This window comes from Epargyreus clarus, unplaced genomic scaffold, assembly GCF_041222505.1.
Source record: "Epargyreus clarus isolate Ecla_fem2 unplaced genomic scaffold, WU_Ecla_fem_2.2 ptg000008l, whole genome shotgun sequence".
Lineage (NCBI taxonomy): Eukaryota > Metazoa > Arthropoda > Insecta > Lepidoptera > Hesperiidae > Epargyreus > Epargyreus clarus.
The window spans coordinates 5,477,663-5,503,141 of NW_027332216.1; the positions used below are offsets into that span (position 1 = coordinate 5,477,663).

Below are 25,479 nucleotides of genomic sequence, written 5' to 3' on the forward strand. Positions count from 1 at the left end.
ATTAGGTATATAATGGGTATCGTGGTGATTATTCAGTTTGAAATATTCTACCATTAATTCTAGACTTTCTAATTTTAAAATGTAATGAGAATTTTCTATATTTTCTTATCACAAAAATCATATTTGAGCTCATTTAACAATTTCCAATGCAAAACGAAATTAATTATTCATGTATTATCGTTCCGCTACGTAGATATTATCTATGGAAAAATATTTAAGAGAGGCGTGAAGTCATTACTAATCTAAATCTTAGCACGGTACTCTCAAATAATTCTTACGGAAATTGTCTATGGGTCGCATTTTATTTTGGTTTTATTTATCAAAATTGTAACAATGTAACTGTGGAATTGCGTCTGTCACATACAGTTCCCTACAGCGGTACTTTTCAAAGTGTTAATCGCGACTTCCAACGGGTCGCCTGAATATATAAGGAAGTCGCGAAGTTTTTGAAAAATAAAACAAAAGTAAATGAAAATAAAGATTTCAAATTTGTAACTGCAATTTGTTTGGTTAGAAACATCGTAGGGTCATCACACGTGTTTTACTTAGTTAAGTCGTGTACATTAATTTCGTCTCAAAGTTTATTTGAAAGATGTCATAATTAGAAACTACAAAACTCCCAACTTTTATAGTAAGACGATAAAATATGCATAGGCATTATTACAATCTCTTAAACTCACAGCCATGTTAATTTACTATGATATCTTAAATTGCTTTAGAAGCAAAACGAGAAACTCCTCCTTTAGCGTTATAATCTAAACTTTCGTTACAGTGGGCAAGAAACGGTGCCAGCTTAATTGAGCAGATAGCGTAATTACTGTAAGCAGGCTGAAAGTGATTAAACGATAAAAACCTAGTCCGTAGGCCGTAGTTCCTGCAGCCATTGGCGCCGGTGGCATTCCGAGACAACTTTCATGAATACTAACTGTCTGGTTCAGTAAAACTGACACAGATAAAATATCTCTATTTTTTTCTAGTTACACCTCCGTACGTGACATCAGTCATCAGTTCAATGCGCATGTAGTGATAGCCTAGTAGTTAGGAACCCCGACCTTTCTCATTCGAGTCCGATATTCAACTCCCAGGCACCTCTGATTTTTCAAAGTTTTGTGCCTATTAACAATTAATTATTAACTTGCTTAAGTTGGAAAGGAAAACATTGTGAGGAATGGTTTTCTGCACGCTTGAGAATTCGGATTATGAATTTCACTCTGAAAAAGTTACATAAGAATGTCCTTGGATTAAACATTTTATGTCAGTTAGCTGTACGTATGTTTACTAGATTCTACTACTACCTCTATTAACAAAGTTCACTCGACATTTACCTAGTGCATATTATGTCATTATGATATCATAATGTCCATTCCTATGCCACTAGAAGAATACCTGCAATAACCATTAGAATGTAATTGGAACAAACATTCGCAACACACTTCAAACAACTTAAGCGACTTTCAAAAAACAGTTCCATTTGAGTTCACACGTAAATAAAGAGAACGTGGATTCCTATCAATACTGAATGAGGATCTTTTCTATGTAATGCTAATATAAGAGGCCAGTGTGGGCAGGTTGCAGCCGACTGGCGCCACCGACATTCCTGGCAACCGGGCAACTTTCATGAATAGTAACCGACTGGTTCAGTGTGAACACGAAATAAACAATGGCTGTCTAGCTGTCTAGCCGCGATTAAAAAACGAAAATCTCTGACAGTATCATTTGATCTTTGAGAGAGCATTATAAACACTGCTACAATGTGCTTGCTTATTTTAATTTGATTTCATTTTATAAGCTATTATTAAATTATGCGTTGCACATCTAATTTCGAAAAGTTGTGTTCTAAAATACTAACACAACACTTTTGGTTTTTAAACAAAGTGTTTACAATCTTTAACAAATTATTTGAAAAAATCTGCTTTTATTATTGTCATTTTTTCGATTTTCAAATTTGTCTCTTAACTTAGCAGCATCCAAAAACATAATCAAAATTTAATTTAAACAAGATTGGTTTACACGATTCTTATTGAAGATCAATAAGCGTCCATGGATGAGTGTCTCTTTGGATATAGTATAATGCCTACACAGCTTTTTTCTTAAGTCTGATCGAGCTGTGGGTACACATAAAACATTTTTGCTGTGTAGGCGTTATTTATTGTAAACACTGCCTAAATCGCGAGCCTTACCAACGCACTATTCAAATTGCACACGAGTTATCCAAGGTTAGCGTGCGCTTAATATGCAAACAAACTGTTAACATTACTTGCACTTGATTGTATCTATTGCGATATTTACAATCATTAATTTAGTTTATTCCTGTTTAGTTTTTAGTATTATTAAGGTAAACTTATTTGTAAATACGTTTCAAAGCGTTAGCCCTTGTTTTTCTAGTCGATTGTTATATATCGTAGAAGCAATTGCAGTAGTGCATCAGTTGGTGATCATTGCCGCTTGAGGAAATTTGTTCTGAACCCTAATAAGACAGAAGACCAACATGAGGTCGATCAATACAGGGCTGTGGGTCGATCACAGATAGATTGCGTACTACTAGTGAAGACTAAGTTTCCGCGCCAACTCTTAGGAGTACAAACTCTAAAGTACACCCTTTTTTATATATTTGAGCCTAACGATAAAGAAGACGTGGTACCTGATGGAAAGTAGTCAACGTCGCCTATGAACATTTGCCAAGGAGTCGCCAACGCATCGCCGGCTTTGAAGGAAAGCTCTTTTTGCACCTTTTTTAAAGTATGGAACCTCAGGAGGAAATTCATTCTACATCTTGCATGTTCGTGGCAAGAACATCCGTGCAAACCGAACCGTGGAGGACCGCCACGGGTCCAGTTGACCCTTTACACCTTACCCCACCATAAAGGAAATCTTTAACAACCATAAGTACAACCTTTACACCATCATAAAGGAAAGCAAAAGTACAATTGTACATGATCCAAACTAAACACTTAACGTGATTCAAACTCTACGCAGCTCCCCACAGTTCAACTTTATAAAAATTGTATCAGAAATACAAGCTTTTCAAGCGAAGCCTCTCATTTAAATGGAGTTTAAATGCAATAAAACGGAACTATGTATACAATATAATCAAAGCGACGATCGTCATTCTTGCTGAAAGTAGAAAAAATAAAACTGTACTGTCGGTAACTTGACTATCTTTATTGTTTACCCAGCTTTATATAAACTCTGACTATTCATAAAGCGCAGTTACCTTATGTAATCGTATAATTTATTTTATATTTTTTTATAATATTGAAGCAACACGCGATCTTGCTCTTCCCTGATGGTAAGTGCCGTTAACAGAGGTTCTACCAGAAGCTGATCGCAGATGCCTTGCTCAAACACTAATTCTAGATCTTGTAACGTACGTACGCGTGTAGCAAGGCTGCATATAGACATTGCATATTAAAAGTGCAGTGGTTAAAAAACTCGGCCTATCGATCGAGGGGTCCGAGGTTCAAGGCCCAGGCACTTTTCAAAATTATGTGCGTATTACAAATTAATTATAACTCGCTTAAACGGTGAAGGAAAACATCGTGAGGAAACCTGCATACCTGAGGGATTTATAAAAAAATCTCAAAGGTATGTGAAGTCTACCAATACGCACTTGGCCAGCGCGGTGGATTATGCTTAATCCTTCTCATTATGAGAGGAGACCCGTGCCTAGCAGTGGGACAGCATTTTATACTTCAATAGGTATATTTCTGTAACGTACACAAATCACAGCGTTATTGAACAGTACAGATATAATGATATCCGTAGTTGTAGTGCATTACCCAGTTTGATAAGACTCGTAAACTAATTACGTGGTTCAACTGCACTTGTACTAATGGTCAATACGGACTTTAGCACATTTAAATATATTATAGTCATGGTATCGCATCTATGACCGTAAACATACAAAAATATATGTGTATGTTACATTTGTAGGCACATGTAGTGCCTGCTCGGTGTACTACGAGATATTTGTGTCTTTAAAATATATAGTTAAAATATATCGTGTTTTTCTTTTGTTGCTTTGTAACACCTGCTGCAAATTCTCTACATCTACCCAGGGTTGACTGGTAGAGAATGCCATCAGGCATTATGTCTACCCTTTTGGACATTTCTTTTTAGAGGTGATACAATAAATAAATAAATATAGTACCACATAATATTACGTAATACAAATGTATTACACTAAGCTAAATGTTGTACACATATTATGTGTAAGCGCTCTTCGTGTAAGTTTTTAGACAATTTTTCAGAGCCCACCTGTCTCTTTAGACAAGGGTAAAAGTATTTATTACATCTTCGGACACATAATTAAGTATTACAGTTATAGAGCATTCTTTCTTTTGTACAAGATTCCGATAGTGTAGTGGAAGTAAGTATAGTGTAGTGTAGTGTAAGATGAACATATCTTACGCCAATTAGTTTTAATCAATCTTAACCAATTTTTGCCTAAGTTTGACTTTTATTCTCAAATTGATAATTATTGTCTGATAAATTGATAAATTACGTACTTTGGTGGCAAAATATAGTTAAAATTGAATAACGGACGGATGTTAGTGCGACGGGGCTTAACTTAATGTTAATTATATTTAGTTCCACAAGGATATTAATGGACGTGAGGTGGGATCAATGAGAACGTCGCTGTTGACAAATTTATTGATAATGAGGTTCAACACGACTGCGCGCGAGTGCATCTGCGCTCACGGTTTTTGATTTTTATCCTATTAATATTTTCGATGTAAATACTTGTAAATTCGTCTTCACATTTTTGTAAATTCGCATACAATTCGTCTCAATATTAGTTGCCATGTTTTTATGATTAGACAGACAGTTAAAAACAAAATTTACTAATTGTTGGGTAAAAGGAATTGCGTTCAAATCGGGTAATAAAAATAAGATTTCAATCGAAAGAAGGTATCAAGATAAATTTATAGAAAAACTCCACGAGCAAACATAGTGCTCGCACTGGTTCAATTAATTTAATGTGAGGTGAATCTTATCAAAGACCTTTTGCTCCCATAAATATTATCAATTAATTAACTGTTTTCTTGCTATTACGTTTAAACATCGTGTAGTCGTGTACCACCCTATCGGTTCCTCGTGATTGCGTAAAGTGACCGTGGGTCTGCAGTCTGTACGCATCTCGTAACACGATAACGACGCAAAATGTTTAATAAATACAACTACATGAACTATGACATTTGTTTACATACAACTAAGTACTACGATTGTGACTAAAAGATTTTAAAGCGGCATAATAAATATTTTTTTTTTAATTTACGCGTTTATTGATGTGTGTTACAACATCTTTGTGACAAGGATTCAGTAGTAACTTCTATGTAAATAAAATAAAATAAATATGTGTATATGCGGTGCTAACATTGTAACAGTACGAATTTTACCATCTTTGTTACCTAAAAGTTGTGAAGATTGGTTGCGTTCATTCGTTTTATACAAAATAGGATACAAAAATTATACTTGTGTTATTCAAATATATGTTCATGTATTTGTATAAAATTGCAGCTCTAAAAGAATCAAATTCTCTTTGAATGAAAATATATAATGCTTAGGTATTGAGTTGAATTGCGCATATAGCAGTGCGGTATGATATTATTATCAATATTATTAGTATGACACATGAGCTTTTGTGGACGATAACAGGTCTACCTTGCTTTATCAAGTGAAATAACCTGAGAATTGAGACTAATATAATATGTGGAGTCTGTGATTGTTCGTCGTATTTAAACCATGTACTCGTTTATTATAGCGATTATGGTGGTAAGTGTCTATTCTTAAACTAGGCATGTTTAGGCCATAGTGGACGACATCGGGAACCTTTAGTATGTGATTAAATTATGAAGAAGAAATATTTAATTGGTTATTATCAAGACGTTTTCTTTCCACCATTCAAGTGATCATTATTTCTAATGGCTATGCTCAAAACCTTTATTTAAGGCGTTGGAAATTTAGGACTAACTGCTTAGGGTCCGTACTCCAGAATGGGTAGTCCCCACTTTTTGAGTGCTGTACATGTACATTGTAGAAGTTATGATTACAAAGTAAGTAAAATAGTAGGAATAAACCATAGACTATGTAGATAGTATTTCGAAATTGTTACAGTTAACAAAAAGTATATAAAAAATATACTTTTATTTTTTGTAACGCTGAATAGCATATTAATATTACCTGAAAATCACAAGCAGATACAACAATTTTATTATGTGTGACATGTGTGCCCTACATGCGCAGAAAAAGATGTACGTATGTGGGAAAAGATAAACGATAAACAATTTAAGCAATAAACATAAATAAACAATGGCTTCTTGCATTGTATTGTGCGTAAGTACCTATTTGGTTTTATCGGGGAAGATTTGCACACAATGTTTAGAAACAAACGGTGTATGTTTTGCTTTCACGCCTCGCGACCGACTATAATACTGTTATTGCAATGTCTTTACTAATAAATAAAATCAAGTGACTGTCATTTCAAAAATACATTTTCAAGCTGAGTTGGACGTTATTGAGGAATTAAAACGTGTTTAGTAGTTTAATTCTTCTATTCTATCTTTATGAGGTAGAAAAGAACTATCTTAATTATAATTATTTTTGATGATGATGATCTTAACTATCTTAATGAGACCATCATTCAGAAGAAGACAACATAAAATGATGAGTAGCTCTTGTCCCGAAAATAAGTTGCAAGATTCCTGTGCAAATAGATTCGAAGGAAGATTAAGACTGTACCCTGTAATTAATGTAACTGTAATTAATGTATTAAATTCGAAACATAGGTTTTTGAAAGTGGTAGAACCCTTTGTGGTTCGACTCCGGCGGCACCACCGCCACACCTAGTTATGCCTAATAATAGCAGTGTTAGGCGCTGCTGTGTTCCGTTTTGAAGGGTGTGGTAAGGGAGACATACTTTTTCGAGGCGTTCCAGCTTAGTCCTCAGGGGTAGGCGCATCTGTGGCCGACCTCAGGTAGGAATATCTATTCCTATCTGGGGTTAATTACAGATGTCCATGGGCGGCAGTAGCCACTTACCATCAGGTGGACTGCATGCTCGTCTATATTATAAAAAAAAAAGAAAAAACTGGAAATTTTCAAGAATGCCTATCAATTTCTTTGACCGTACACGATTCAGTCCTTATATTTTTTAAGTAGATATGCATTACAATGATATGATATCAGGAAGTCATAGTAAGTCAAAATAAGCAAAGCCCAAAACATAAGTAGTACTTGAATAATCGCATGACTTTTATTTCAATCGTGTACTCAACACACTTATTGCATTGAACTCAATATTTGTTGCCTAAATATAGTTTAGATTTAAGGGCATTGTTTGCTTGGAATGGTTGATAAATGTTGTTACGCTGGCCTCGGGAGTTCCTATCTTCATTTAGTGTGCAAATATGTCGTAATTAAAAAAATATATTTTATGTTTTCTTCGTATGTTATAGGAGAACCAATCACTATTACGTTACCTTTGAATACTAAATTGGAACTCCTCAATATTTTTCCCTACAACAAACAATTCAAAATGCAGAGGCTCAGAGGAGGCGCCGGCAAGGATCAAAGTCAGTAATTGTTATGCTAGTAAAACAGTAAATCTATCGGCAACCATTTTTCTACATTGTTTCACTTCATTGTATACATAATATGGATTCAGATAATCATTTTATATTACTCACAAATTACGAGATATAAATCCATAGATTCGATAATCGAAATATTACAATTTTCAGCATAATTAAACCAATCTGACAAACAAAGTAATGCAGTAGACGGAGTAGGTCTAACATATTCAATTCAAGTTTTTTAGAGATTTTAAAATTATAACTCAGTATGACGAGAAAGCGGTTTTATACACAAAAACAAACTTGTAGACACAAATCCACAAAATAGTTATGACTTATTTAATTTATAAACTTACGTGGGAACTTAATCGTAAAGTGGACAAAATAGTTAAACACAAATCGATCGATTTCTCAAGAGGGGAGATGTTTATGTAGTGCAATCCAGTCTTAATCTTTATAACTTGAACTTTGACCGGCACTAAAACAGTTAAGCAATTAGAAATATAACTTCATTAACCTACTCATGATAAATGGCAATTACTGCCCGTAGTCAGTATTAACTGACTTCCAATAGCATTGAGGTCCTGGAGTCGATACGTGCTTCAACATTTCTGAACTAAGTTGGGATTTTGATTTTGTCCTTATGAACATCACTCATCAGCATGAAGACTACAATGATAAAGCATAAATGTTACTTATAATTATAGTGTTGACAGCCTAGTGCTATAGCAGTGATAGTACAGTGGTTAGAAACTTGATTAGGTTAGATTGATTTTGTTAGAAACTTCCCAATTGGAGGTCAGAGGTTTAAATCTTATTACGTACCTGAGATTTTTCAAAGTTACTTACAAATTAAAAATTACTTATCAAAAGAGTTCTAAAAAGAGGTCCTCTAAGACGTGTCAAGTCTACCAATCCGCAATCACTGAAGAACCGTGCTTAAGAGTGGGGCAGTAGTAGTTGACGACATACTAAAAACGTTTACTAATATTTTTTGCTACAAATTGCAGAATAAAGCCGGAGACATCTTGAGCTTAAACAAACATATTTGCGATAAACAAAAAAGATTGGGAACATCCATAAAGTCTAATAACTTAGGGAGAGGAACTTGCGTGGGCACGGCGCGTAGAGCTTACAAAACGTAGATGTTACAAAAGGTGCGTAGGGAAAGCCGTGAATAGGCAAGACAGTGTAAAGAGAAGCATCATGGTGTGGTCGGTTTCTCGGGAGCCGAGTTGTTTACGTCCATACAAACCAATATTGACATTGCCTTTGTCCACTAACTGACGGCTAATCTCTTTGTGCTGGTATTCTTTGTGCATTGTAATATCGCTCGACGGCTCTTTCATTCTATTCTACTTTTACATTAGATTTGATTGCACAAAAGCCACTTAAGAGCTATATCAAACAAGATGAGATCAAAGACTGGAATAGGCATACCTACTGGGATTTTACCTTTTAAAACAACGTATGTATGGAATGTGGATGTGATAGGTCAATTTTGATAGGACGCATTTGAAGTCTATTTCAGAAGATGACAGGCCCTTGCTAGAATAATTATTTATCAAAAGTTATTTATTATATTGTGCTAAACATGAAAATCTATTTGAATATTATTGTTACCCGTGAACATGTAAGAGTGTCAAGTGTCCATACGTGATTTGAATCCAAACCAAGCATCTCGCCATGATACGCTGCTTTAGTAAATCAATACAAATAATTTAAAATGAAGTGTTTGTCCTCGATTATATTTTTTCCATGTGAATATCATTTAATCAATTCAAATCTGATAGGGATCAGTTTGTTAGTCTACTTATCGGATTTATTAAAAACTAACTGACCCGGCAAATTTGAACCGCCTCAAAATTTATTGACCAAATATATTTTATATAAAATATAGCCTATGTTACTCGTAGATAATGTAGCTTTCGAATGGCGAAAGAATTTTTAAAATCGGTCCAGTAGTTTTTGAGCCTATTCATTACAACCAAACAAACAAATAAAGTTTTCCCCTTTATAATATTATTAGTATAGAAAACCAACATTTAACCTGAGTAAAGTTTACCTAGTCTGCGCGCTGTTAGTTTCTGTCCCATACGAAAAGCTTATATGTGTAAACAGTTATGTATTATGTACATTTTTGAACTCCATATACATATTTTCACTTTCTTAATTACCAGACAAAAATAAATCGTAAACATAAATAACAAAATAGATTTACGTATCAAAAATACCTGAAGTACACGTGTAGACTAAGTACCATTTTCTAAAGAGTATTTACCTCGATATAACAAGCGAAGTCGCTATAAAAAGCTAGTGTACACTTACAAAGAATTATTCCAATTTCGTTATCTACCTTTAACGATGTTTTTAATTACCTATCACTGACACACTTCCTATGTGATTCACGTCTTAATATACAATCTTTCGCCGAGTCATACCCATAAAATAAGCTTTTAACGTAAAAAGCTTCGCTTATTTGTTGTGAGATGTTTAATATTATCACAGTTTTCTTTGAATACAAATATTCGGCGCATTTCATTTTATTTTATTTACGAAATTTAGACTATTGTGCTATTATTACGTGTAAGAGGCAATATTATGTGGAGTTGAAAAATCTAGAGCTTTTTAAGAACATAGTTGATTGATGTTGCAACCCAACAATAATGTTTATTATGTGGCAACACTGAGAGCTCGCTTCCTTCGCCACCATTAAATTACATGTACCTATATACGTGTCTCAAAATAAAATAAAATAGTTTCTGCCTCCATACTATTCATATCAACTAACACAGTCCACAACAAACACCCAGCAACTGCAACCTATGTCATGTCCCACTGCTGGATACGCGACTCTCCCCAAAACTCTGGAAGACCTAGAGCATACTCTACCACGCTGCCTTTGTGGAGGGGTTTAAGGCCAACCCGGGTCAGATATTTTCAAACCATCCATACCGCCTCCGACAAGGAATAACGGTTGATATAGGATGAAAATAGGATCCGTAAGTTTATCTTGCTCTCCAAAACACGGAAGCGCGCATGAAGTTTACCACTAGCAGTCACCCATTCAATTTCCGCGCTTGACGTAGCTTAACTTTGTAGATCAGTTGAGATCTACATAAGCCGCGGGTTTACGCACGCTTCAACAAAAACGTAGTTACTAGGGTTCCGTACCCAAAAAGTAAAAACGGAACGCTAGAACTAAGACTTCACTGTCTGTCTTCACTTGATTTTTTACATATAGTAATCAAGAATGTAGAAAGGTGTTAATGGTGAAAAAATACCTACATACAATACCGCCATACAAGAACAAGGATTTTTTTAACGTTTTTCACTTTATCTATCAAACCGTAATAGGTAGACAGTTAAAATTTTCCCAATGCATTTAATTCAAAGGCTGTTATAATAACATAAATCCAAAAATTTAAAAAAAAAATTTTCGTGGTACGGAACCCTCTATGTGCAAGTTCGAGTTGCACTTGGCCGATTATTTGTCAGAGACTTTATACGCGTATGTTTATTGAAAGGTGAGATATAAAAGAATGTCGTTAGTGAATGTTTACAGTAGCTTGCAATAATTAATATATTTTGTAAACATGTCCCCGCTTACTACATAGTTGCAATGTTACATTACTTGTTTAGCGAGAACTCTTTTTAATTACTTTGATACATTTTTAGCATAATAATATCAAGATTAAGTTTCCCCTCTTTGTTCCAGTCGGCTTGTAATCTGTGAAGTAGATATTGAAAGATAGATAAAAATTTACCTTTAAGAAAATGTTTGGTTTTTCATACAATATATTTTATTTCTTTTAAACAATAAAATATCTTGTGATAAGGTATGTTCAAAACGGATGAACATTTTCATTTTAATACTCGTATTATTAATTTTCAGAACTTAGTTCGATTCTATCAATAGTTTTAGTCAGCTTGCGAATCAGGTCCACTTTCACAAAATTTGTGTGACCAAGGTACCTACCGCACCGAAATGACAACATTGCACCGGTAGACCGGTACCTACCATTGGCACTGTATATTTTTGTTAAATAATACGTCACATATGAATTTCAACTACCTCGGAAAATCAGTAAATAAATATATGCAGCAGTTTCCTCTGCAATTGAGATAATAATAACTTTAAACATAATTATCACTAACCGTTTTCTAATTAGTAATATTATTAATTTAATATTCGTTATTTATACGCAAAACAATTACTAGGTCTGTTTGTACATTCTGTTAATAAACTTTTATTTCTAAAAAATACAGTACTAGCCTTAAAGTCGGCAGCAGGTTGACAGTTTCAGTTCAACTGCCAAGCCGGCATTATTTGTGCGCAAGCGCAATGCTTGCTAGAAAGCGACACATGAACCATGTCTCTGGGACAGGAACTTTAACGAGTCGTTCAACCAGTTTCAACATTTGACGTGATTTACCTTAAAACTTACTTTAGGATAGGCACGCTTGATACATCATAAGTTTTCCACTAAACACAATATGTTATATCGTCATCATTAATATAAAATTATCAAATTATTAAATCATTGAAATATATAAAATTAATAAATAAATGAATTATTAAATCATTGAAATATATAAACATAACGTCATCAACCCCATGAACTGTCTACTGCTCGGGATATTTCTCCTTACATAGGAAAAGAGGACTAGGCCATAGTCCACTACATGGGCCAAGCGTGCATTAGTAAACTTTACCGTATGTAAAGTTTACCAATTCCAATTTCCAAACTTTACCAAAACTTTAAGATCTTTTTATAAGGAACTCTCGTATATGTAGTTGTCCTCCTGATGTATTCCTTGAACGTTATAGGAAGTGAACATGATTTTTAAGAAACGTCCCAGAAAACGATAAAATAAGCGATTTTAAGACCATTTCCTCCTAGTAACTAATAAAAGTAACAATAGCAGTTAGCTAATAGAAGATTGCATAAAACGTAGTACTAAGGAACACTTGTTTCGTTGCAGAGCGGACGAGCACAGGCGCCCGTTATAATGTGAGCGGCGCACGACGACGCGCGTCTCTCCTCAAGGTAAGCCTCAGTCGACGTCCGCTGCCAAGGCAGGTGGAACTGTTTTCCTTGATTACCTACGAACCCCTGATCTTCTAAGACCCCTATCACCTGAGGTCCCTGACAGTTAGGATCCCTGTTATGTGAGGAAGGCGGCTAATCTTAAACAAGATGGGCGGATTGTTAGACCCATAGCCATTATGCAAAGCTTACACAACACTCACGGCGCTTCCTTATCGTAAGGGGTGTAAGTTAAGAATTGGCAGCGTAAAGAGGGCAACCAATTTCGTAAGAAGTCTGTCGTACTGTTATATGACCACACTTTAATCTTTGAAGGTACAGCGCCGAAAAGTTACCGAAGCGCTGAAAGTTGCACGGGACATGTATGAAATAGTGCTTAGATTTGATGTGAGGTCCGCGCGGGTCTGACTCCTTATGAAGGATTGTCGACTTAAAGTTATATCTACATGATTTAATCACTCGTATAAATAATTATGTGCTTGAAGTATTCTTTATATCCTATAAACCTGCTAATTTATTTGTTCGTATGCTTAATGGCACGATACCAAATCATAAAAGAAATCATCGTCAGTTGCAATATAATTATTGCATGACCTTGTTGAATACCTACAGTTGTACTTATAAAAATGTTTACGTTGAAACCACTGATTATAGTGCATTATAAATAAACATGGAACATGGCATCGAGAAACTACTGTCATTATCATAGAAATGCACATAAAGTTTATGTTTCAAATAAAATGAAAAACCTAAACCAAAACTATCTAAATTGGAAATTCAGTAAATATTAGAACAGTCAATAATAACATCAGAAATTCCCACAGCCGCAAAATATAACATTCAGTTACATAATTCTGTATAAATATGATAAAGGAGAAGCATTTAAATAAAAAACAAAAACAAAACTGGGTTATGCCAACTGGACATATTCATAAAATAAAATAAGCCTCGCTCCCGAACTAACGTATAAGCTTTTAAATAATTAAAGCAATTGACATAATTTACAAATTGGTGTCCTCGAATGTCACGCTTAATGCGTTTGTAAATAGCTTTTTAGATTAAGGACTTCTTGGTCATATTCATGAATAAGCTTTAAGCGTCCTAATCTTTGAAGACCAATAAATAACAAAGTGAAATCTATAATCTCCTTGGTCCGTTCTGGAGCTTCCTCCACATTTCAAATTAAATTCTGTAATGATATTAACTTATTTGTTATGATCTTGGTCCTTTATGAGGACGAGGATGAGGAGGATGATAATGGTTACAGAAACGAGAATACGAAGCATAATATCGTTGAGATATCATTTTAAGTAGCCAACGGCCACGCGAATCATTCTCAATAATCGTATCCTTCAAAAGTGTTAAAATATGAAGGTGATTATAGAAACCTTTAACCAAGGGATTATCACATTCATTGCTAAAACAAGTCCTACGAGCGCATTCAGGTAACCTTTAAAGGCCTGACGGTGCCTGCATATTCATCGCGCAGGGAGCGGCAGTGACCATGAGTTGGAGCGTGATATATTTGTAATCGATTATTCACCAGCGAAATCTGACCCCTACTTAACAAGTGTTTCACCAAAAACAAGCTTAACTTTCTAAACGCCTGATTGCAATCACGGCAGTCCTACTCCAAAATAAACATTTCCAAACACATTTTGTAATTAAATCTCTAATGAAGCGGGCCCTCGAAAATAAGCCTTTACACACAATTTTCCACTAAATACTTACCCACCTCTGAAACTCGGTTACAAAATCAATTTGCGTTGCTTATCATGAAACGGTTAGTTTCCTAACATATTTGCCACCTGCCCTTCAACGTTTCTGAAGTTTAAGGTAGAACAATCTAGGACAGCAGAGTAAACCTAGCGACCAGAATGTGCAAACAATATCACCCGGACTTAAGATACGAAGTCTTGATTTAGGCGGTAATAATAAACCGTCGCACGAGATGTCTTAAATTGAGGGAGTGGAAATTTAAAGGGAGATGAATGGGCTCTTTTTATAAATAAACACACTTTGTCGGCGCTGTTGCAGGCAACCGTGTCGGGGGACGCGGCGAGACGTACTACGCACTTCACTGATTAAGTCCATTTGCTTTTGTTTTTCATGATTGATGCGACCCATTTGTCAAGTAAAAATAGACAACGATTTAAAAATATCTTCTTAAAATAATAGTAACAGGATGTGGAATTAGATCTTCCAAAACATTACGTATCTTGTCACCATGTCTTGCGACGCTTGACATAACTAGAGCATGTTTATTATGAGTATTAAATATCTATAGTAAATAATTAAAATAATACGATAAATTTCCTCCTTAGTAAAGGACTATTTTCTATTTCTATTTAAATATACGTCACATATGATACAATGATCTTAGCAACACGACAAGGCCATTCAGATACAGGCAGAAAAACAGAAAGACAGACAAACAAAAAAAGCGTTTGTATAATTTGATATTCTAATATTAGCCTTGATGTTAGCACTTATAAATTGCAGATATATACTTATATTAAATATATAGACGCCACAAAATTAAGCGTTTAACACCAAAGTAATCATGAAGATAAATGTAAAACAAATTGAAAATTAAACATCCACTTGACCTGTGATTAGTAAAAACTTTCCTTGTCTAGAATGTTGTCTTAATAAATTCTTACTAATGCGACACCCAAAACTAAATGAGACGTAGTAATGATAGTGAAATGTCGCGACGCGTGACCACCATTCAGTGGGTCGGCCACCGCTCTCAGCAATCGCCGACACACTTATTCACGAAAGTGACAAAGTGAGCAAACAAATTCACGTCGACTTAAAGTAATTGTACTTAGATCAAAAATCGAGCTTAATACAGAAGCAAAAGACTACGAAAATTATTATTTTTAACGAATCCGAACATCCTATTACCGTGTTCCAGCTTAGAAATGTTTCCAGTTCTTGCTTATTGCTTCATATTAAACTTTGTGTCTCTTTTGATTAAACTAAAACCTTACTACTTAAGGGAAATAGCTTTAAAAACTGTACCTACTCTATAAGCTAAACAAAGTCCTAATGTGTTATTACTACGTATGTTACGACGGTTTATTTGGAAATCACGACCCCCTAATATAAATTATAATATGTTAAAAATTACAATTTTCAAGAACAAGGGATAATTTGGATTCAAAAATTAAAACAACAATCGGACAACTGCATCATTATTTGTAAATATACTTTCTTCCAATGGAGATACAAATTAAATAATACGGATTGATAATGATTAAATTTATAACAACTTTACTGGAATGTTACTGTCTAGTGTCTCTTCCATTCAAAATTGTATTTTTTTACGAAACCGTTCTTTAGCATGAACACTTCGCGAATATGTTCCTCACGATTCGCAAACTGCAGAACAGTGCGAACAACAAACGAAAACTTGCCAGTTTGCAGAACTAAAATTATCTAGTGAAGAATTTTCCGCGGGAATTTAAAGTAACTACTCAGTAGTACCTAATGCGGAAATACTATCGCAAAACCAACATATACATGCTTCCTATTTTGCTGAATGTTTATAAATGTTGGTTACGCCTACTTTTAAAGTCATGTTGGCTCGATTACTACTTTTATAATATTAAATATTGCATCTATAACAGAACACTTTCTAAGAAGCAACTATGATAACTAGCCGACTTGCGTTTTGTATTTAAAAATTATCTACATCTAATCCATCAACAAATACCGTTAGACTTTTCTCACCTTGGATGCACCTGAAATATAATTTTCTAGATACAAACAGCTTTGCTTAAATGATGCCATAAACCTAAATGTTTTATGGTTTGCATGGCCATCAACACATCTACGGAAATCGTGTTCATTATTTATTAGCTGTTTAATACCGCGCATCCCATATAGAATACGTACAATGACTTGCGTAGAACAAGCCAAATTTATGTTAATTATTTTGCTACAAATTTAGATAACATGTAGTTTTAGCTAAACAACAGTTCACTCAAACACTACTTCGAAGACACGTCACAAAGACAATTTTGAGAACCACCGCCACACCTATTTCAACCTGAATAATATTTGTCATAGTAGTGGTAAAATATTTTCGAAGTTTTAAAGATGTGATAAAGCCGCTAGAATGAATCTTATCGAAGCAGCAACGCATTCGTTGTCGATCTCAAGTACCTACTTAGCATTGATGTACTATTTGGGGATAATTACAAATGTCCATGGAGGGCAGTGACCACTTAACATTAGGAAGCGGACAGCTGGTTTGCTGCTTTTATCAAATAAATAGAACTCAGCCTCAACAAGAAAAACAAAATTCATTCATTTACGAGTAGTCTACCTGTCCGAAAGCAAATCCGGAAATCCAGACAGCGCATGGCAAAAATATTTAAAGAATAGATGATTATGTTATATACGATAATTATGTTGTTAAAACTGAACAAGGAAGTTAATCCTAAGATACATCAATTAGATGAGTAAGAGCTCGTGTCAATAATCGATATCCTGTCCATGGAGACTCAAACAGAGGCGGTTACCTAATATGCAAATTTGGCCGACATCGTGCTTGTCCAGTTAGCGTGACAACACTTTCTAGACGCCATCGCCTTTTACCATACAATAGGCATTAATGTTTTGGCGGACGTAACAGCTATGGTCATTTGTATCCTGAATCCAATTAAACAGGTCTGGTCCAAAATGTACTACAAAAATCATATAAAAGATAGGTATAATAGATTTGCCTTGGAAAACATTATTCATCTTTGGTTTTTACCAAAGACTAAACTATATAAGCGACAACGAAATCCGCATAATGTTTATTATTGTACGGTAGATTCACGATAGTATTGAAACTGAAACTTCCTCCTGCGGGTATTTTTATTAATACGGAAATGCGCTCATTTAAAACTGTCATTAATTCATTCATTAATGTTACCCTATCTCAGCTGGGCAGGGTAGCCGTTGTCTGCATCACCGAGCGTGACTGTAGAAAGTTAGGATTGTACGTTCCCTACTTGTTCAATGTTGTTGATTCACGCATACGTATTAATTAAAGGAAGCAGACACATATCTTAATGAGTACGTTAGAACGAACACGGCGGCTTTGTTAATAGAAACAGTTAATGCATATGTAGTACGTAGTGCCCATTAGACAACTGGACCGTAGTACTCATTACCTACGCCCTTCTGCGGTGTATTTTAGTGAACTTTTATATCTTAAATTCAGATGCCGAATATTCTGAGAAGTACTCGATCGAGTTCGGTCTGGAAAGCTATTTGTGTGCAACCCTGCGCTCGCGCACCTCTGTTCCGCGACTGTCGTCTCTGTCTCGCATACATGTCAAGGTAGGGTTCAACATTCGAGGATTTGGTGCGCGCCGATAATAATAATATATTCAAACGGAATACCCGACTGTGTTTTACGTAAACAAAATGATTTCATTAGGTCAGACGAAGTCTCGCGCTATTATTCATCGATCTTAACGATAGCCTAATCTGGAGACAATGTACCAGTGTTAGCACTTCATAAGCATTAGCATTCGCATACTAGGGGCATTCATAAAGGTTGAATAATTCCCTTAACACTTTCTAATCCTTTTCACGCTCGTGCAAAGCGCGGTGCCGATAAACTGTTCAATCAAGCACCCATTGAAACACGGTCAGATCCAGTGAGGAGCTTCCGCGTGCGCGTACGACGGCGCCTGATGCGAGATCATTGCCAGATGCCGCCGATAGATCGACGGGGTCAACAGCCACTGCCCTTGTTTTGCGCACCAAATTATTTACTCGAGTACTCAAACCATCTGCGAACGATTCGAGGGTCAAGGAAATGGCGATACAATGTGATTTATGTCATTCGCAAATGCTGTAACGAGCTTACTCTCGTACGAGAATGATTTCAATGGTCTATATTTTTTTATTATACAAACAAGAACACACCCTAAAACTCATTTAGTTATAAAATAATTACGGAACCTAATAAAAAAACTCCTACGTAAAAAACAGCTGATTTTAGAACCCCTCTTTGAAGTCTATTAATTCTCATGATCAAAATTATTTCTCTTTGACAATCTTTTGGGTGTTATAACAAAACTATATATTTTGTACCCCTAAATTACACTTGAGCTTACAAGACAAGGATGAACATCCGGGAGCACTTAAAACTACTTAAAATTTTGTGCTAAACCATAAAATGTAGATATTGTGAAAAAAACTAATGCATAACTTATGTACCTAACTGCCAAGTGTGCTTAGCGCATACATTAGAGATTTTTTTTCTGTCAGTTACGTAGGTTTCCTCACTATCTTTTCCTTCACCGTCAAAGCAAGTAATCATTAATTTCTAATACGCACATAACTTTGAGAAAACAGAAGATCGTGCGTCGGATTCGAACCTGACACCCTTCAAATGTGAGGTCGCGTTTCAACAACAAAAACGCTATCACAATTTATGACATTACGGATTGGCTAATGCATTGCAAGCATGCATTAGTGTAGTGTAATAACTTCATTAAATAAACATTATTCAATTAAAATTACAGGTAAACTAAAAGTTCGCTTGAGCAATAAGTATATTTAATCTACAATCAAACCAGTAAGTGGCGGCGAGGTTTACTTCGCCTTGAAATAACATAAACGTATCACTTTTAATTTCTTTTGGTGCACGTGGCATGCTTTCAAGTCGGACGCTGATTTATATGTCAACAACTGGACAACATTCGTGATAACTTTATAATTGACTCTTTCTCAAAGTTTAAATGACTATTTACAATTTAAAATATTTAAAAGTGAAGGCAAAAAAGTTAAATTATTGTTCATCATTAACTGCTTTCACTTTCTCGCGTGATAAAGGGCTACAAGGTCGAGTTTTTCTGGTATTTAGATCATGATTAAACTTTTCAATCACCTTAATATTTGATCCGCCTAAGAAGTTAAGAGGATTCTTTTTGAAACACTTAAAGGTTTAGGCCAAACGAAAGTAAAATTACCTACATCTTATCAGTTCTTTTATAATCCTTTTATAAATATTTGACTAACCCCAGCACATTATTTACATATATAATAGGAAGAAAAAAAATGTTTCTACTCCAAAATACTAGAACAAATTTTCCCTCCAATCTTATTCCCAACAATATGCCCTAACATGGAAGAGGCAAGGTAGATCTATTAGCACTAGCGTAGAAGCCTTGAAAATGTCATATCTGCCACCCCGGGGTACCATTATATTTCCGTCGGAAGCAAATATTTTATTTCTATTCTAGATGCGTGTCCATACGACGTGGACAGACCCATAGGACTACACATACAAGGACTAACTTTTGGGCGGTTGTGTTAATAAAGGATGAATGCCGGATACAATCGGGATAGGTACGAGTAGATACGTAGGTTCCAATGAATGCTCGAGCTATTGCACTAATAGATAAGGCCAAACCTTGATCCAGTTGACAGCATGCTTCTTAAGGATCATTTGCCACCTATCCCTACCACCTTGAATTAACTGACAATGGTCACGACGCGATTTATGTTTCTTTATGTAAGTACAATCGAAATCATTACCTACTAAGCAACTACTTCTAAGGAATTTATTTTAAAACACGCTCTAATATCTAGACGTGTAGTTTTATGATTTAGACATAGATTAGTAAAGATTAGTCACTCCTAACAAGAAAATGTAACCAGTTTCACAATTGCAATTGTCTCTGTCATCTATTTTCGTGTTTAAAAAATATTACATTTTTTTTTAGATCATTTACGAATGAAACGATATTTCTCCGCACTTTTTCTTCTATTTCGTGTATTTTCACTTTTTAACTGCTCATGTCGGCATTGTTCAGCCATTCAACGGCTGACAGAAACGTCAGCCGTTTAAGCCATTAATGGCTTCCTTCAATTATGAGCCGGTGAGATTACTATACTTATCTATAGATTTAGACTTAACTTAGTTTCAGTAACTTAGCCCACACGTAAAACAAAGTGATTTTATAATACTCTCCCAAGACTCTCACGAGACAGGGCGCTAATTTCCACACACACACACACACACACACACCTATTTCTGCTATAACAATGGTTTAAAGAGTACAGGGCATGTCTGCCTGTATGTCTGCATTAACCGTTTCAATTTAGTTCGTTCTGTTTGAACTTGTTACAAGTGTATTAATGTAACCAGTTAATGTCAGTGCACTTCCTACTATTACTACATTAATTGACGATCCAGGTCGATTCCAGTCAAGCATAGGTATATTTAAATTATAAATGCAAAACCAGTTTTATCTGATGTCTGCCTATAAATTTAAATCTGTATCTACCTAAAGCAAGATAGGAAAGAAAGCGTTTAATGTTGGCACACGTGACACGAGACACAAATTAAAACAATATCCTAAATTCCAGGTGTCTGCAATGCGGTGCACGTGGCTCGCGTTACTGCTGGTGTCGTGTGCACTGGTGGCGGCGGAGGCGGAGGCCGAGGCGGGCGGGCAGGAGCCCGGGCCCGTGGCGACCACCCGCGCGCCGCCCCGCACCCTCGACCGGAAGGCCGCCGAGCTCGCTTGGCGCTCCTGGCTCCAGAGCCCCGAGAGCGGCAACCAGAACGCACCTCCGAGAAGGATCACCACCAAATCGCTGTTCATCACCCCACTCGTGTGCCCGAAAGGCCAGCGTCTCGATCGGAACGCATGTGTGCAGGTAATTTATGGTTTTCATCACATCTTAAAAATACTGAGTAAGCTTAATAGGCATATAGAACAATAGGATATCGACCAATAATCTTATCAGCTTGGTTGTATCTTAGTACATAGTTAACTACAGAACTAAGAGACGTAGACTGCACACGGGATACACGGGATCCTAGCTATTTGCAATATACCGGAAGAGACAGCACCTTCATACGTACCTTCTTATTTTCAAACTCTTTTATACATACAGATGTATGTGAAATTTCATGAAACATATTTTAATTTCAGGTTGTGACAGTTAATAAGGACGAACACGAGCGTATTCTACTCGAGCAACTGAATGCTTTGTTCACTTCAGCGCCGAGCAACGGGGATGTGCTGTACGACTATGGAGACGATGAGCCGGGACCTCTGCAACTCTCCATCCCCATCGGGCTGGACCCACAAGCGGCGTCACTCCAACAGGAGCCATCCGCACAGGTATATATTACATCATACAATACCTACGCATGATTCTAAACTTTTAAATGTCATAATACTTTTAGAGTATAATGACTGCAAATCTTGGTCCTATTTTTACATGAAATGTTTTTGTTGAAAATAAAATGACAATATTTTCATAAATGGGTCGTTTTAAATGTGGTAATTATCTTTTTTTTTTTTTTGTAAATGATTTAAAATAATTAATCTGTTTATATTTGCAGGCTCAAAACTTTCAAGCAAGCTATGTAAAGGTCGATAAAAAAGGTGACAGCGTCCCCGGCGCATCCAGTATCGAAGCTGAATTGGAACTATTAAAGTTGCAACAAGCTCATAGTACTCTTAACGATACTGCTTCGAGTATATTATCTCACAACGTAATGAACAACTTACTTGCACACTCAGATAAACCGAAGCGTGACAGTCCAATGGTTAATGCAAGTGATGTTGATTCATTGAATGCGACCGACGAAGGGCAAAAAGAAAAGGTTTACGGACATGTGAGCGTTGATCCAGTTCTTTACGACGAGGAGAATTCAGATGTACCAGCTGTAAATGATAATGTTAAAATTTCTAATGAAACGTTACACGATAATAATACGACATCCGCTAATAACTCGCACTCGAGCCCTGAAGCGAACTCAACTAACATCCTAAGCAAAACAGCTAGTGACGAAAGTACTAAATTGACTGCAGCTTTATCAAATAGTAAAGATGGCGATGAAAGCAAGCTGAATCCAGAAAACGATTACTCGGACATTGGAGAGGCTATCAAACTTATAAGCAGATATGCCGAAGTATCTACCGACGACAACTTTGCCAAAGATAAAAAGAAAGCACCCGAAGACGGCATACTAGGCACGCGTACTAAACTGCAATATCGACGTAAACCAAAGCCTATGGAAAGCATAAAGGAATCGGTACCAGCGCAGTTGCTTTCAGATATTGTTGCTACAGATGAAAAGATTAGTAACATCGATTCCAAAAATAATGTTTACTATAGATATCCTTGGACGAGCGAACATCCAGCCGCTCCACCACCGGAATATCCGTTCCGACATCTCCAAGATTACTGGTCGGGTCGAAACCCAGTTGGCGGATTATATGGTCCGATGCACGAAAATCCAAGACGTCATCATCATTCTTACCCCCACTACTTTCGACCGCGCAGCTACTCTAATGCAGGCTCCCCAAACACATACCCTGCTCTACAAGAAGCCTACCAGAGATATCTTCACAGGGTGGCTCAACGTGACGCTAGTCCCATTCGCACTCGCGGCAACAATCAAGATCTTTACAGTCTCCTCGGTCTAAGGCATTGGTTCAGCAACGAAGATGTATCAAAAAGATAGCTCGTTTGTCTTTACGTAGACGACTCGATGTTACCCGACGACATATAATGGAAGCTATGGAAATAACGTTCATACCTTTTAAATACGCCAAATAAGTAATTTTAAGATAGCCTCTTACTGCTATTTTCTTTCAATAAAATATATCCTGTAGGTAAACTTTTTCTTCATAGCTTTCAATATATTAGCCTATTTATTTCAAAACCAAATATTACAGTCATAGTTAATGTTTATGATAGCTGTTTAAGTTCGTGTAAATATTCCTTCTTAAATGTGTTTTATTTTGCTACAGAACGGAAAAATTGATGTTTTGTTTAGTATTATCGTTGTTTTGTATTATATAAATCGTTGTAATAATCACTAATTTATGTTTAATCGATGTATATTTTTGTTGTTGTGACTTAGTCTCATGTAATGAAATAATAGTTTCTCTCTCTGTATAGTACATGCGGCACTGGCTTGCCTCTAACTCAAATCTTATCACTATTAAGTACTTATTTGTGTAGATAGTTGCGAAGCCTAACTCTATTTTTATATACTCTGTGTAGATATAGTTTATAGGTATCTTTATATTTGTTGTCAGTTCAAAGCAACCAAACCTAATTTCGGACAATTGAAACCCACCTACTTTATTCGTGATCAACCATCCCATAATTTATGTGCAAGAAATACTTCGGTAGATTATTATTAAAAATACCTACCTTACTATAACAGTCCTAAAATGATTGCCCTGCGAATAATTAATACCGAGTCCTACTATATATTAACTAATCATGATTTATACGAATGTTTGTTTGATACAATTAATCATTGAAAAAATTTACTACTATTTATATTTTTACTCTAACGCGTGTAACGAAGTATAATTTCAAAAAAAAAATTAATGTAGAATAATAATCAGCATAATTTAATTCGGCAGTATTATCATTTATTAAAATCTATGTAATAAAAGTACGAGTAACAATAGTTCCAATATCAATATACCTAGATAAGGACTGTCTAGAAAAGCGATTGCGAATTTGCGATACACGAACCCAATCGCAATGTTCTATATCGTGCCGAACTATAATGCATGTGAACGATCCCACCAAAGTTTAATTTAAGTATTAAGATATACAACAATCTCTGAAATTATTTAATATAACTTTATCGTAGTAGATGTCTAGAAAATAATTAGATTAAGTATATGTTATCTATAAATGTAACTTATATTATGTCTGTCTAAAGGAATATAACAGAAGTAGTCATTTTAAAGCATGGTTGTAATGTATGAGCGGTTCACTCGCTATCATTATTCAATATTTATAAACTCGTTAACATTATTAACCCAAAATTACACAGCACACATTCTTCTGTTTTCATGAAAAAATAAAGGAATTATGATTTTTAATAACATCACGAACAAAACCAGTGCATCAAGATATAAAAATGTTAAAGGAATGGTTTAATATTAGCCATTACTACTTTATTGCCGCCTTTCTTCTCTGTACCATAATGTATTTAATATAATGTAATAGAATATTTTCTTATTGTATATCAAAATGTATTTTGTTCGTAATAAGACATATTTTAAATTATAAATGCAGGATTTCAGAAACATTATTGACACGCCGCCGGTTTTATCACTAAGTACCAACCACTGATAAAGTGATTGCTTTTGTTTAGTCTTTTTATTATAATTTAATACAGGTTTTAAGCAGTTTCTCAAATATCATTTTATCTTATCGTGAGGGTTCTGCCGTCAAAATAATATTACAATAATACATAAGTCACAAAGTATGAATTAGTTATAAACTTCTGGTCATGTAGATCTGTCACCTATAACCATGATGGCTCCCTCATATGTATTACATATAGAATGAGTAATAAAAACTGTCTATAACTATTCTGAAATTTGTTATGTATCCAATAAACCTGTGAAGGCATGTAATGCACATCCTGCGTGACTGGTAAATTACAGTATAACATACAAAAAATTATTTCTATTTCTTAACATTTTAACTTTAATATTCGTCAAAATGTTGTAATGTGTGTTAGATTTAGGAATTTAATAACATACTTAATTCACATTATATTATTATCTAATATTTTAAATCTTGCGTATAACAAAAGTATATCTTTCAAATGTGCTTGTTTAATACAATTGATGAAAAAGTAGAAGATTATTATTGATGCCAGTATTTTATTGTAAATATGGATGTTATATTAAAAACATTGAAAAGAATGTTTGTCTAATTATTTCCTTAATTTTTATTTTACCATATATTGTCCCTTATATTATTTATCTCCATGACTTAAAATACACAACAATAAATATATGTAGTCTTCCAATAAAAATATTATTCAGGTAATTGTA

The 25,479-nt window shown here is 35.2% G+C and overlaps 1 protein-coding gene across 1 annotated transcript in view; it reads left to right on the top strand.

Annotated features, from left to right (window-relative positions):
* The window catches only part of LOC140744231 (uncharacterized), a 52,321-nt gene extending 26,974 nt beyond the window's left edge, over positions 1–25,347 (top strand). Inside the window, exons 2-5 of the mRNA XM_073075761.1 lie at positions 12,561–12,625; positions 21,011–21,304; positions 21,583–21,774; positions 21,999–25,347. Coding sequence (XP_072931862.1) covers positions 21,020–21,304; positions 21,583–21,774; positions 21,999–23,126 — 1,605 coding nt within the window. The 5' untranslated portion in view covers positions 12,561–12,625; positions 21,011–21,019 and the 3' untranslated portion in view covers positions 23,127–25,347. The remainder of the gene's footprint in view (positions 1–12,560; positions 12,626–21,010; positions 21,305–21,582; positions 21,775–21,998) is intronic.
* The last annotated feature ends 132 nt before the right edge of the window (positions 25,348–25,479 follow it).